At 45.5% G+C, this 15,555-nt stretch overlaps 1 protein-coding gene across 3 annotated transcripts in view; it reads left to right on the top strand.

Moving 5' to 3' along the window:
• Positions 1-15,555, top strand: part of B3GLCT (beta 3-glucosyltransferase) — a 120,604-nt gene that overhangs the window by 28,789 nt on the left and 76,260 nt on the right. For 2 of the 3 annotated variants that reach the window (XM_053900533.1, XM_053900537.1), the window contains exon 4: positions 3,956-4,065. The exons of the other annotated variant lie outside the window; for it this stretch is intronic. In XM_053900533.1, coding sequence (XP_053756508.1) covers positions 3,956-4,065 — 110 coding nt within the window. The remainder of the gene's footprint in view (positions 1-3,955; positions 4,066-15,555) is intronic. 3 annotated transcript variants of the gene reach the window in all.

Genomic DNA, 15,555 nt, shown 5'->3' with positions numbered 1-15,555 from the left:
GATCGTCTTACTTAGCTCCACTGACTGGGCAGTGGGAGCTCAGGAGTCAGAGAGTGGGGGCAGCACAGGAAGAGAAGATGGCGGCCAAGGTGGGCCCTGGGGTCTGGACTCAGCCAGAATGTGACCCAGTTTGGGGGGCTTAGGATCTCTGTCAGCAAAATAGTTCTTGCAGCTGCTGTAAAGAACATCAGTAAATTAAGCGTACAAGTGATTTTCAGCACCTAACTGTGCTAGCCTGTTTGTTTGTTTGTTTGTTTGCTTGTTTTTCCTGGAATGGAGGTGGGGCTGAATGGCGTGTCATTGATTTTCTGTCATTCATTATTAACAGGGCTTTAGGAACTGGGTTGGGTAGACCCTTACTTTTTTGTCTCCTTGCTAGTAACTGCCCCATGTGCATCCGACTTCCTAGCCATACCCGTTACTGTGTTCAGGGCCATAATTCCCCTTGCTGTCCCCTCTGTCGGGAAGGTCCTTCCATCCCTTCTTGGGGCATGCCCAGGACACAGTGTCCCTGTCCCTTCTTCTCTGGGATCCCGGATGGCTCCGTGGCCCTTCCCCAGTTCGAAAGCTGCTAATCTCTAGCTCCACCCTCTTAGTGTGGCACTTGTCCTTCGTGCTCAGATCTGGCTGAGCCAGCCTCCCTCTCTAGACCCAGCTTCCCTCTCTAACTTTATCGTGGACTGTTCCCTTCATCTTTTTCTCAGAAATGCTTGACAGATTCACCTACTCCTGATGCTGCAGAGATAAGGCGGGCCGTGGGCTCTGTGATAACCCCACTTCCTTCTCTGCCACTGGTCTGCTACCCTCTGTGCCCGAGTCTGCAGAAAATCGCTGCATTTTATTTATTTATTTTAAATTTAAAAACATTTTTAAAAATTATTTTCTTATTTTGAGAAAGAGTGCAAGTGGGGGCGGGAGGGGGGAAGGGGGAGAGAGAGAGAGAGAGAGAGAGAGAGAGAGAGAGAGAGAGAATATCCCAAGCAGTTTCCACACGGTCAGTGCACAGAGCCTGACACGGGGCTTGAACCCGTGAAACCGTCAGATCATGACTTGAGCTGAAGTTGGATGGTTAACCGACTGAGCCACCCAGGTGCTCTGAAAATTGCTGCATTTTAAAGGGAACTCAGGAAAGGCCCCTTTCCAGGAGCTCTGCTTGCACATGTCCCCCCTCTGTGCTCCCTCAGTTTTGCACTTGGCTCCATATTGGAATGGCTGCCTTCTGCCTCCTGCACTAGACTCAGGCCCGGATGTGATGGGACTGTGCTTGCTCACCTCTGTGTGCCAGAGCCTTGCACTCAGCACAGGCTTCGAGATGTTTGCTGGGTGAGTGCACCTAGCGTGCGTGATCAAGGCATGAGCAAAAGGAAGGTGATGGTTTCTTAGATGCAGAAAAAACAAATACAGCTCATAGCACACGACTCGGGCATAAGCAGAGGGGAATAACTCCCTTTTTTTCTTCTTGCAAAGCCTCTTCTCCACATGGAGGAACTGTTGTCTTTGTGGGAACAGTGGGAGTTTTGCTGATCTGGTAGAAGAAATGGCAGGAGTTGATTACTGCAGGATTAACGTTTTGGCAGATGGATTTGCTCTTTTAAAACCTCTGTTATGAATTATTGTGAACATACAGGAAGCTACAAAGAGTAATACAGTGATATCCAGGTAGTTACCACCTAGTTTAAGGAATAAAATACTCCTAACACAGCTGAAGCTTTTTTACTATTATCTTGATATGGTGTTTATAGCATTCTCATGTAATCTTTTATATTTTTACATCATACATGATATATATGCATCCATATAGTATATATCCGTCTTCTATATGTTTGTGTTTATTGTGTTATAAATCAAACGATTGATTTATATAGTTGTGCCTTTGTGGCTTTTTTTTTTTTTCAGTCTATACGACTCATCTATAATATCCATCTGGATCGATGCAGTTTTTATTGCTGTATAGTATTCTAATTTGTGTATCTTGTTAGCGGGTTTTGAGTTCCCTCAGATTTTTTCCTTTTACACCGTCCTGCTGTGAGCTCTCCTGTCCTATATCCTTGTTTTTACACCTATGCAAGTTTCTCAAGGATGATTAGTAGGAGTGGAGTTTCTGGGTCATTGGGAATGTGCATCTTCAGCTCTATTAAATTTTGCAAAAATCATTCTCTGAAGTTTATTCCATTTTTAACAAAAGCAAGCCTTGATCACCCCTTTTTTGATATGTCACTTACATTAATGTTTCAGATGTAGTAGATTGAAAATTACATTTCAGTTGAAATATAAGACACCTGTTTAAGGCTTATCTGTGTGTCCTATTTATAGAGCCAAGAAGCTGATTTGAAATAGAGGGAGGTATGTGGAATGTTCATATGTATATAAATTCCTAAAGGAAAAGAATTAGGTCATATTCAGTAGGTTGTTGAGCATTTCCTTTTTAAATTTTTTATTGAGTCTTAACCAAAGAGCATTTTGGCTTATTTTTAGGATCTAGATGGCTCATTGTGGAGCTATTTGTTGTATGAATATCGGAGTGAGTGAATAAATGAGCGGAACTATAGAACTGAACAGAAGAGCAATAAAATATAATGGAATAAAATTAAAACCAGATTATGTCCCTGAGTCGAGCTGTTAAAGGGAAAGGCACATGGCGGGGGTCAGGTCACCCCGTTCGTTGCTGTAAACCTGGCTGGAGGCAGCAGTTTACGTGAAGTCTGCCTTCTGCCAACACACGATGGCCGTTTCTATGTGTTGCTTTATTGCAAGCTCAGAACCTCATGTGCTTCTCCGCCGTGGGGACTGAGCAACCCTCTTCACTGGCAAGACCTCCGATAGTCGTCCCCGGTCAGGTGGGCCTAGCGTGCGAGGTTTCCTACTTTGCTAGCCGTTGCAAGAAAGTTGGCCGCCCTGAGGTGAGTCTCTAGACGGCTGGCAAATATTTCCAGTGTTGTTGGAGACGGACTTTTATGCCACGCTTCTTGCTAACACCCTGCTGCTGTGGAATTGTGGCTGTTTTCCTGGAGATAACACTTCATTCGGGCTAGGTGCCTCGGGAAGCAGGGTAGGGATTATTGAGGTATTTATTTGCAAGCTCTTGTGAGCTCATGGGACAGAAGCAGCCACTGGTGAATGTCACCTTGAAGAGTCATCCAGAATATTCTTGAGGTAGTGCGTACGTCTGCGAGGGCTGCTGAATCGAGGTACCGCCAGTTGTGTGGCTTAAACAGCAGAAATCTGCCTCACAGTTTCAAAGGGTAGAAGTCTCCGATCAAGGGGCGGGCAGGGGTTGCTTTGTTCTGAGGAACTTTCTCCTCGGCTTGTAGATGGCTGTCTTCTCCCTGTGGCTTTGTATCATCTTCCTTCCGTGCGTCTGTGTCCACATTTTCTCTTTTCACCAAATATGATCAGGTGAGCACCTCCACTAACGACCTCACTTTACCTCAATTACCTTTGTGAAGACCTGGGTCCAAATAAGGTCACATTCTGAGGTCCTGGGCATCAGGACTCCAGCATACGCGGTTTGGGAGACACGCTTCAACCCATAACAGCAACAGTACAATGGAGGATAATGTGGACATTTTTGGAAGGCTCGTGGCAGACAAGATTCTCAGCTGCTGGGGAGGCTAGTGTTCTAGACATTCTCATACTTTCTCACGTTCATAGTCATTCTTTGGACAGATGCAGGTGTGGACTCACGGTTTGTTACCACGGGTTTGATCTAGGACAGCGAACTCATTTACCTGCTCACTTCTTTTTTTTTTTTTTTTTTTTTTTTTAACCTGCTCACTTCTAAGGGAGGATGTTTCAGAGATCATTGTAAAAAGAGGTTTTGTCACTGTGATTACATTTAAATCGATTTTTCCCCCCTAAGAGTTTATAGCCTGAAGGCTTGCCTTGTTTTTAAGTTTATTTCAGTTGCTGAAAAATAAATACCTGAAAAAAAATTTGTTTTTTCCTTTGGTTCTAGATTTAAAAGGAATTGTATTTGTCATCCAGAGTCAAAGTAATTCTTTTCATGCAAAGAGAGCAGAACAGTTAAAACAAAGCATCTTAAAGCAAGCGGCAAATCTTACACAGGTAGGTAGCGATGGCTGGGATGTCTGCTCCTTACTTCTTTGTTGATACATTTGTGTTTTCCAAAGTACTCCATCTATAGAGAATCAGTTTCATTCAGATGAAAATAACTCGTCTGACTTGTTTTGCCTATTTTATATTGACTGGTGTTTAAAATGCCCTAGTTAATTCCTAATGCTCCAAGCATCATCTTCTAAATTTTTCTGATTTTGTTAAATTTAAGAGACTTATGTAATTGTGTAGGACTGTTGTGGTTTTGCCATATAGTATGAGAAAAAGAAGGGGAAGGAGTAACATTTTAAAAGCAGGGCTTAAAATAGCAGAGATAATTAATGTTCAAAATTTTAGTACCAGGTTCTAAGGCAATTTTCATGTTGAAATAACATTTTCATTAACCTTAGTGTGATGTTTCCTCCGTGAGTCTCTTAATCTCTTTTTTTAATTGGATATCATTAATTGAGCCTTTGAGTTGATTTGTAATGTAATATCCAAGAAGGATTAAGAAGAGAAAGATCGACCCATGCAGGTACATTTTAATAATATTTAAAATAGGCATGAACTGAATCTAAAGCTGTTATGAGTAATGCTGGTAGGTTGAGTAAAGGAAGACCTACCTTCTTCTCTTCCCACAGAAGTGCTTTCTTCTTTAGCCGAGCAAAAAAAAAAAAAAAAGAAAAAAAAATTCCTCCAAGCCTACTCGCCACACTGCATTACCATGGCCTTCAAGACAGAAGTGCTTGTCTGTAGATAAATGCCATCCCTCAGCTCTCTCGGCATCGCTTTGACGGGAAATGTGCTTTCTTTCTGTTGGTGGGTGCTGGGATAAATAAAGGATTGGAAATATCAATGGAAAAATTAGCAGCCTTAATGGGATTCAAGGCAGAGACGCTGCTGAGAATAAGGTTTAGTTGTGCTTAATCTTTAAATGTTTTACGTATACAATTCATCCAACCTCCCAGCATCCTCGTGAGGACGGGTCCTTTGTTTCCCTACTTGGAGCATTGTACCTTCTCGAGGGAGACAAAGACTTACGTGCCAAAAGCAGATTTTTTTTTTTTTTTTTTTTTTTTGGTAACTGGCTCTAGGAGCAGCTTGATGCGTTTAAAATTCTTCCTTGTCTGGAAACCCAACTTTTGGAGATTGTCTTCTACTAAACCTTGTCTGATTTCATCAGAGAGGCAGACGTGCGGCAACCTCGACTGGTCTTCCGTTCGCTCTGGTAAAGGCACTAGTGGAGCTGCTAAGCCAAGGCCGTGGCGGGGAGGATGGGGAATCGGTAGCCTGAATAATCCCTCACTTGGGTCCAGGCAGGCGTTAATGGAATTTTGCTCAGTCGGGCCTTGGCAGTTACCCCAAATCGTGGAAGCAGTGATGACATCAGGACAGAGTTATGTGTGGCTTACTCATATATGAATTAAGAGCATGTGTATCCCTACGTGCCCGTAGGTGTCCTTGCTCTCAGAAATACCTTCCCTCTTACAGAGGCAGAGTCATGTGGTTTAGATTCTGTGTCTCCCCCATTTACTCCGGGTGACTCGGCTTTTGCTTCCTCCGTCGCACCTTAAACCTAGAGGGCAGGTCAACATATGGCAGTTGAATCGAATCCAGAGGAAATTGAACAAATTAAGATTAAAACTTACTTTAAGTAGATTATGTTACCCATTTGAACATTTTTTTGTTAATTCTTAAATTGATAGTGGTCAAAACCCCTCTCCTATTAACTAGAATACCTATTTGACCTCTCCCAGTGGAACTAGAGTGTAGGGAAATGAGTAAAAAGAAATTGAGTCTGAGTTGGGGCTAGGGAAATGTGATCTCATGGGTGAGTGAGTCTTTGAGGGACCATGTGGAAAAGAAGAAGAAAATTCACTGGACTGCTTTAACACAGACAACATGGCCATGACTTAAGGAAGGTGGAGATGCACTTCCCCTCACGAATGGTTGAGTTAGTGGGTGGGCTGGGGGTGGGCAGCTCAGCTCCAGATTCCTTCTGTTTTCTTATTTTCCCATGGGGCTGAGGTGTCTTGTCCTCCCTGGCATGGTTGGAACTGGTTTACCCCCACTACATTCACATTCCAGGGTGTGGAGGACAACCGGTTTCCTTTTAGGGATGTGACCGTGAAGTTGTACACATCATTTCCCCTGCATACCGTTGTCCAGGACATAATCACATGGCACACTGAGGCTGGAAAGGGTAATATCTAGTCGGTGGCCTTTGGATCCACTCAGAACTCAAGGAGCTCTAATCACTAAAAGGAAGAAGAGACAAAGTGACATCTCCGCTAAAGTCAGGATTTTGTTTACACATCAAGGACTCGCATTCCAGCATCGTGCCTACAGCTGGCAGTACTCCGTCCTACGCTTAAGAGTTGTAAGAGCCCAGAGCCCGTGTTAAGTGTTCTTACCACAGCATGATAAAAACAGGTAAATGAAAAATTAGGTACTAGTGTGGTTAAGGAGGGGTAGAGGGAGCCGGGAGGCTTTCTCTGTCGACAGCCAGGTCAAGGCAGCAGCGTGTTGTGCAGGAGGTGGGCAGTGTGGGTGCCAACCTGGAAGGTCAGGTAGGGACCTGACCACAGAGGAGCTGTGTGTCCTGTTAAGGACCCAGACCTTTCTCAGGACCTCTCAGGATGCCCTCTGGGCATTTGAGAAGTGTTTCTTAGAGATCCAAGACATGGCAGTACACGCGGGAGGAGCCCGTAGTCACTGTTACTGAAAGCACCCCCCCGGGGCAAACATGACTGGTAGGGAGAGCCATTAGGCTCAACCCGTTGGGTGTGCGTTTAAAGCCGTCACTCTGGTGGTTGTGAGGAAGGCAGCTGAGCAGACCCAAGACCGGGGCAAGGAGCCTAATCTAAGGTCCTTGGACCCATCCAAGCTAACGTGGCCCGAAATGGGGGTGTAGACCGCTGCTGGTGCTTTGTCACAGGCAGTTTGGGAAGTGCCGGGCCGGGGGTGAGGAGTGGAGCTGGGGGGAGTGGGGGCAGTTGGGGGTGATTTGAAGCCACACCCGGGGAGTTTGGGCGAAGGCCTCGGGAGGCGTCAGGACCAGTGCCCCGCTAGGTCTGGTGTGGAGGGACGGGGCTACCATCTGAGGTGGAGGATGGGATTGGCAGGTTTGCAGGGTGCAGATGACTTCCGGTTGCTATAGATGAAGTCTCAGGTGGAGGTGTCAGCTGCCCGAGCCTGGATTTTGTTCGCTTTAAACTCAGGAGAAACCTTTGACCCGAAGGTGGTGGATTTGGAATCGGGAACGTACCCAGGTAGTAGCTGAAAGCCCGAAGGTGCTGCTTTCAGGGGAGCAGTGGGAGCCTGGGAAAAACCAGGATCTGGGGGCCTGGCAGAGTGGGAGCAGTTTCTGGGGAGACAGAAGGAGTGCGTGAAACACAGAAGGTGCGTTGTCTGATGTCAGGGAACCTGAAGGAATAGCCTTTCAAACAGCGATCAATACTACCCTGTTCCCAAGACAGAGCTTGTAAGAGGGGGTCTCAAAACGTCCATTTCACTGGGTTCGTCTTGTGCGCCTGTCCTTCCTGCGCACTTACCTCGAGGGAGGCATCCACACCCAGAGTGCTTTGCTGGCGCAGACGCTGTTGTTATTGTTATTCTTCATTGTGGTAAGAAAAAAAAATAACATAAAATTTGCCCGCAAACGTTTTTAAGTACTGTAAAGTACATTCACGTTGTGTAACCAACTTCCAGAACTTTTGTCTTTCCAACGGAGACTTCATACCCGTTAAACAACAATTGTACATTTCCTTTTCCCTCACCTCTTGGCAACCACCTACTTCCGCTTTGTCTCTGTGAATCTGACTGCTCTATGTACCTCCTATAAGTGGCATCTTACAGTATTTGTCTTTTTTTTTTTTTTTTTTTTTTTTTTTACCGGCTTATTGTACTTAATGTGGTAATGTTGTCAAGAGGTTCATCCATGTTGTAGCCTGTGACAGGGCCTCCTCCCTTTTAAGTTGCAGGCTCCACGCTCGGTGCGGAGCCCGACTTGGGGCTTGACCTCACGACTGTGAGATCACGAACTGAGCCAAAATCAGGAGTCAGGTGCTCGACCGACTGAGCCCCCCGGGTGCCCCTGCCTCCTTTTTAAGGCGGAATATTATTATTGTTACTTTGACAGCCTCTCCTCCGTGTCTTCTCTGGTAACCTTGGTCTACCATGACGGCTGTTTTCATCCACGGGCACTACTTTCTGGGGTGCTCTTTTGGTATTCCGCATGGGCTCCCCCACAGTGCCCTTTCTCCTCTTGGGCATCTGTCCTGCCTTCAGAATCTGGAGGGAGGCAAGACCACTGTACCTCTTCTTGTCTCCCCCTGCGGCACCTAGCGTAATGCCACACACCGACAGTGTTAGGAACGGTTATTTTCACGGATACGTTTTTCTCAGCTTTTAAAGCTTAGAAAGCAGTTCCATTTCACTGAAGTATATACCTCTTCTAGCACTTTAATTTATGCTTGTGTTTTCAGTTTGCTTATACTTAATTTTTATTGTCCTTTACGTTTACAGTTTGCAGTTTAGACATGTTTAGTAGGTGCCTTCGATTGCCACTAGGTGGCAATGTTGGTTTTACGTTTAAAGACCCGTAATTAAGCAACATCATTAAGCAAACCCTTCTTTTCCAGCATTTGATTTCTGTGATAATAAATGGAGTCTAGACTAAAGCAATAAAGAAGCTTCCCTTTAATTGTAAGGTAGTCTATTTTTCTTATTCTGAAACTCTTTCCTAGGATGGAAGTCAGCTACGAATACTGAGGTAGTTTTGACAAAACTTTTAACACTTGGATTTAGTTTGCTCCTAAGATCCAGCCTTTTCGTAGTTGAAATGGCCAGAAAGATTTTAGAGTCTGCAACTGGACCTGATATTGGTTCATTTTTTTCTCCTTATAGGGTTTTTTTTTTTTTATGCCACGTATGTGATTAAAAGCTGAATTTTAGGGGCGCCTGGGTGGCGCAGTCGGTTAAGCGTCCGACTTCAGCCAGGTCACGATCTCGCTGTCCGTGAGTTCGAGCCCCGCGTCAGGCTCTGGGCTGATGGCTCGGAGCCTGGAGCCTGTTTCTGATTCTGTGTCTCCCTCTCTCTCTGACCCTCCCCCGTTCATGCTCTGTCTCTCTCTGTCCCAAAAATAAATAAAAAACGTTGAAAAAAAAAAAAGCTGAATTTTAAAGATCCAAAGACTTGTTGACAGCTAACATAGGGTCTACAGACAATACTTGGGGCAATGGCGAGCTCGCCTGATCTAGAACTACATGAACACTGAGCAATAAGGTTAAATTCAGAGAATTAAATGTTGAGATGCACAAATCACGGGGGGGTGGGGCAAAGCCCCTTTAAGAGGCAGGTATGGTTCCCTGCTTAAAATTGATCTGGGACTTGTTCTTCGAAATTGACATATTCTTGAGAAAGAATTGGCAGCTAATTCATCAGCCATGGGAGGGGAGAAAAGGAGAGTCTAAGACAGAGGTTGTCAGGACCTCCCCAGCACTGTGATGGGGAGCTTGCTCGCTCCTTCGTGGAGGGGTCAGTCCCACGGTTTGGCAGGCGTGCGCCGTGCCTCTAACTGAACAGCATGTCTGGGGCCCTCGTGGCACTTGGGATCTGGACCGTGCAGTGTTCAGGTTCCCCAGAGATTTGCCCACCATGAGCATTCACAAAAGTTGCTTGCCGAGGGAGGGATCAACAGTAAGTTTTATCATTTGAATATTTATCTGATAGCCCAAAATATCTATTCCTCCCACACTACCAGATGTCTAGAACTGCTGTTTATTCATTACCCTTGTCAGGTTGCACTTGACTGCAAAATCTGCCAAAAATTAAGGTGCAAAAATTTAATGGTTTCTGTGATTATGCATCTGCTTCTAGCTGTTCTCTTTGCTTTGGCAAGTCATTACCTGCGCCTGTTTTGCCTCAAGGGGCTAAAATGAGGTCTTATTAAAAACACAAACATTTTTCATTCATCTAAATGTGAATATAAAACCAGGAGCCTAAACTGACTTTCCGTCTGAAACTTAGTGCTGTACTGGGGGTTGCGGCTAAAATAATTCGAGTCGTCGTGGGTTATCATTCCCGTCTCCAGTGTTGACGCTTACGATGCAGCTTATCATGGCTCTGTGGTTTATAGCTATGTGTTTCTCCTAATCGCTGAGACTGCAGACTTCACCAAGTGCTCGTCTCTGAGCAGAGTGCCGTTCTTGATTGCCGCGGAGTGAAGGGTTCCAGAAGGTACGCTAGCTCTTTGCGGCACTCACGAGGTAGATGGTACCTGTTTCGTGGTAGAAACGACTGTATCATTAAGTAGGTAAGAGAAGTCCAAGATAAGCATTTAAAAATATCTGACAACTATTAATTGGACATCTGTGGTTGTATTGGGTACTTATGAATGTAACAGGACATCTCTAGACAATACGCAGGGCCCTTTCGAACGATGGTGCCTGTTTGAGGCCATCAAAGCCGTAGAGCAGTATGTAAAAAGCACACGTTAATAATGTTTTCCTTGTACACGTGAAGCCTGAGAGGACAAAGATGGAAGGTGTGTCCAGTCACGTGAGAGGAAAGTGAGAAAGGGGAAAGTGAGCCGGAGGGATGTCCGTGCAGAGCATGGAAGCTGGAACTGGAAGACAAAGACAACTTGTCAGGAAGGCTTACTTTTAGTATTATTATTTTTAAGTGTATTTATTTTGAGAGCGAGAGAGAGGAAAAACGTGAGTGGGGGAGGGGCAGAGAGAGAGGGAGAAAGAGAGACTCTGAAGCAGGCTTCTCACTGTCAGCGCAGAGCCCGACGTGAGGCTCCCTCCCCCCCGCACCACGAGATCATGACCTGAGCCAACGTGGGACGCTTTACCCACTGAGCCTCGCTGGCGCCCCAGGAAGGCTTACTTTTAAGATGCCAGGTGGCAGCTGGGATTTTTGGAGCAGTTTGGGTGATGCGTAAAGATGTGTTCACAGGGGGACGTGTAGCGAGTGGTCTTTTTAGATTGGAAATAAAGTCAGTGAGAAGGGGGATGTGGTTGAATAGGGGGTTCCTAAATGCAGATCTGTAGATACGAGGGTACAGACTTTGAAGAAGTGCTCTTTTCTTTCCTTAGATTTTTTTTTTCCTCCTTGCATTACAGATGGAAGGATAATGTGAAGTTACCCAAAGATTGGCTCTCTAAAGAGGTGCCCAGTCAAAAAGCCACGTGGAGGTGAGGCTGACAGAAACCCATACGGAGAGTCTGTGCAACAGTCTGTGAATCGGGAAGTTAATTAATCAGGAAATCTCTTAATCAGGAGACGAAACCAGTATTTCCTGTTAAATGCCTACTATGTGCATAGCATCTGTGTTGTGTGTGTGTTATGATTTGACTTCTGTTTTTTGAACCTAAGAAACTTCCTTTTTGAATGGACATTTGTGTGAAAATACTTGTGGGTGTGCGCGCGCGCGCACACACACACACACACACACACACACATTTGTTACTTGAAGTGGGAACATATCCTAGCCTCTGATGAAGACACTCTGGGAGTACCTTGTGTTTATGTTTTGGTGGAGAGGCGGTCCTCTGAAAGTCATCTTTTCCCTTCTGGGACCTGGGATCCAGGAAACCCAGGGGATCCTGGACCATGATCATTTTTACAGTAGCTTCAGAAGCCTTAGGTGTTAACACTTGCCTAAAGTTACAGAAACCAGTATTGTTCTCCAAAGGAATTTCCAAAATAAGATTAGATTGGAAACAATAAAGGACAGAATACAAAGCATCATCATGGCGTTTTTAGTAGGTTCTAGTAAAACGAAGATTCAGACACTGCTTTGAAGACTGTGAAGTGTGAGCTCAGCCACACATAGCACAGGGCAAGGGTCGTGCTTGGTTGGGGAACCACTTTGAGTGGGGAGTGGGGAAGTCAGCCCCTGTAGGGGTGAGTGCAGGAGACAGGGGAGTCCCGAGTTCTCACAGAGACAAATATGGGCAGAAGTACAGGTACGTTATTTTTCTGTTTTTAAGGCAACCCGCAGATACAGAAAAGAAAGTTCAGAGGTGGGACACGCTTATGAGTTTTTTCTGGGGGTGGGGTGGGGGAATGTTGAAGCTGTATACATTACATTTGGCAGATGCTGGGTTATATTTTCTGCTTTGGGACAAATGGAGCCGAAGCAGCTGCTTAGAAACCTCTCTGCTCTCCCCACCCCCAACTAAATAGCTTTCGAAAAGAACAGACCCTTCTAATTTTATTGCCTTCTTTTACCGTACAAACTTTATTTAAAACCTGGATGAATCTCAACCTGAATGAATACATGATATCTTTTCCTTGTTCGTGGAAAGTTTTATAAGTCACTATTTTCTTTTTTCTTTTTTTAATAATTTTTTTAATGTTTATTTCCGAAGGAGAGAGAGACAGAGCATGAGTGGAGGAGGGGCAGAGAGAGAGAGACAGACAGACAGACAGAATCTGAAGCAGGCTCCAGGCTCTGCCCTGTCAGCACAGAGCCTGACGCGGGGCTCGAACCCACAAACCGTGAGATCATGACCTGAGCCGAAGTCGGACGCTCAACCGACTGAGCCACCCAGGTGCCCCTGTAGGTCACTATTTTCTTGAGGAGAGTTAGTCTCTTTGGTTCATTAGTTTAGAAAAACCTCATTTCCGTGAGATAAGGCAGGAAAGCCAGAGCAAAACCTCTCATAGATCAGTGTGAGGAAGTTTGAGTACAACGGTTTTGCGTTTCCTGCTTTTAGAAATGTTTTTATTGCCCAGGAGACAGCATGAGGTCCTTCATTGAAAGGCTAGCTTTGGGAGTGTCACTGGCTACCACTAAAGTTCTCTTTTGAGGAGAGAGCGGTTGGATGCTTAATTACCTACTAAAGGTTCATTTCTTGTACTAACTGATAGGTGGTAAGACATCACATTAATTATTAAACTGGAGACTTTATGACGTTGCCGTCGAGTAAGAATTTATTCATCCGTTCATTTACTGAATCCTCATTGAAAACTTACTTTAAGCCAGGACCTGGGCAAGACGCCCCAGGAAAAAATAGGACAGTGAGACTCCCATTGCCTCAGGGGCAGTTCCTGAGCAGCTATGAATTCATAGCACTGTGGAGGAGGCCATGTTGGGAGCATCTGTCTCCTTTTGGCTGCGTAGCATCTGAACCCCTTCCCTGTCTTGGAGAACACTGTCCCGTGTGCATCGGTGGGAGGCGGGGGCTTGGCCCAGCAAGAACATCAGAGGCCAGATGCTGGGTCTCCCCAGCTCAGGGGAGGGCAGCCCGTGATGGAGTGTGGCCAGTCAGATGTGGCCACGCGGGACTGAGTCTGGAGCCAGGGGCCCACAGTCGGTCGCTTTAGAGCTCGCTGACTTGGTAGTGACGTTGGTACACAGTGGCTAGAGCTGTACGGTGGGGACCAAGTTAAGGGCCAGCACCTGCAAGTGTGCAGAGAAGGTAAGTGCTGCTTGGGGACGGGGTGCTAGAGGTGGGCGATGCTGAGCAGGGTGGCCTCTTGTGGGTGAGTCGGTGTAGACGGCAGGCCTGTGCCCCCCCCCAACCCCCACCTCCCGGAGGCTCATTCTAGTAGGGGAGACGCTGCATGTGGCCCTGTGAAGCAGTAACGGTACCACACTCCCAGAACACCGGCAAGGAGGCCCCCGGCCCCGCCTGGAAATGTCAGCGAAGGCTTTGTTGTGGCATTTGAACTGAGCCTCGAACAAACAGTGAAGAGTTTGCTAGACTCCTGCCTGCAGCAACGGGGGGCGGGGGGGACCCCCGTTGAGGGTGGCCGGTAATCGTGGGTCTCACCGGGTGTCCGGGAAAGAGGGAATAAAAGGAAAAGGGAGCCCCTCTGGGAGCTAACGGGTGAGTTTATGTTTAGAGAGGTGGGGTTGCAGGGACTGGTGAGATCTCCGATACGATACGTGGGGCCAGGGTCTGGGTACCAGATGGAGACAAGAGTTGGGCAGCGCAGCAGTGAGCACAGCCAACTTTCCCTGAGCGCACTCTCTCTCTCAAAATAAATAAAGAAAAAGAACAGTGCTTGGCACATAGTAGTTGTGCAACAAATATTGTCAAATCAATGCTTATATTAACCATCACGTGCACAGCACGTGCCAAATGTGTGGCATGTATTAACTTCCTTGGTACCCAGGACCGTGGCTGTCCCCACACGAACGATGAGATAACAGAGTCACAGACAGGGCAAACAAGTTGCTCAAGGTTGCACGTCTCAGAGGAGCCAGAGCAAGAACTCTGATGCAAGTACCTTGGCTCTAGAAATCAGGTCCTTAAATACTCAGCTGTACTGCCTTTCGTGAATGAATGATTAGTTAACACAGATTTATTTGAGCTATAAAAATGTATTTAGTAATGTATTTCAAAGTAAAGAGTTAATAAAAATAAATTTTATAAATAACGAGGTAATATTTTTCTCTTGTGAGGAAAAGATAGCGATTAAGACAGGTACCTGGAAAAAAAATATATATGTTTTTTAAATATAGGCTCAGGTTCCTGGAAGACACGTTATTACAGCATCACATATAATCTACTGGTTCATAAATGAATACCGGATTTTTAAAGACTAGTAAATCTGTCTGATATGTGTTCCAACCAGCATATCATACACCTTTATCAGCATCCTATAAGATATACCTCCTTCTCATAACAATAAACAGATGTTAATTTTCATCATAATTCGTGTGTTTGTCTAAAAGCTCAGTTCAGTGCCTAAGGGCTATATAATAGTTGGAATTTGGAAGTGCAGTTGAACTGGAATCAGTCTTAAAACAGGATTCAGTCTTTCAGAACGATTGCCTAATACTGAACAAAAGCCTTGGCTTTTGCTTTCAGATTTAGTACTTGGTCTGAATGTTGAGACCGAATTGGACCATGAACTCCTGTTCTGCTAGGTTTATACTCTGAATTAAGGTAGGGGCAAGTTACAAATATTGGGAAACAGTCCGTAGAGAAGGGAAAAGGCTGGTGGCATGAACTTAAATTTGTTGAATTCTTTCCAGACACAGGCTCGAAGAGTAAAGTGATTCAAGACCAACTTTGCCTAGTGAAGTTATTTATGATGGTTAAAGTATTGAGCTGTTTTCGTCCATGTTTAAATGTTGGTTCTTTCATACTATTCGTGTTTCTAGACATACATTTTCGTGATTTTGCTTCCATATCAAGAATGAAGGGCCATCTCCATTCACAGATCACTGTCAGGATGCTCAGCCGTGGAATCGAACCCCTTTGCCAAACGAAGGCAATGGGTTTGTGTCAGAGCCAGGGAACAAATGGGAGCGTTGGTTTTGAAGGTGTTTGTTTGCTCTTCTTAAATGTTAGGGGCTTTAAGTGCGAACGTATGCCTTGATCCAAAACGCGTTCAAAGGAAGCACTGACGGCATGTCCAGTGGGCTTTCTGACCTCAAAGCACTGGTTAGGGGACCGGTAGATGCTGGAAGCAATGGCAGACGGGTTCAATGACACGAGTAGAGTTGATATAAGCAGTTTAGGTGAACTGTGGTC

Source organism: Panthera pardus, unplaced genomic scaffold (genome assembly GCF_024362965.1).
Source record: "Panthera pardus isolate Hobbes unplaced genomic scaffold, ASM2436296v1 HiC_scaffold_1, whole genome shotgun sequence".
In the NCBI taxonomy this organism is placed as follows: Eukaryota; Metazoa; Chordata; class Mammalia; order Carnivora; family Felidae; genus Panthera; species Panthera pardus.
The sequence above is the reverse complement of the archived record's forward strand: the minus strand, read 5'-3'. Positions and strand labels throughout refer to the sequence as shown.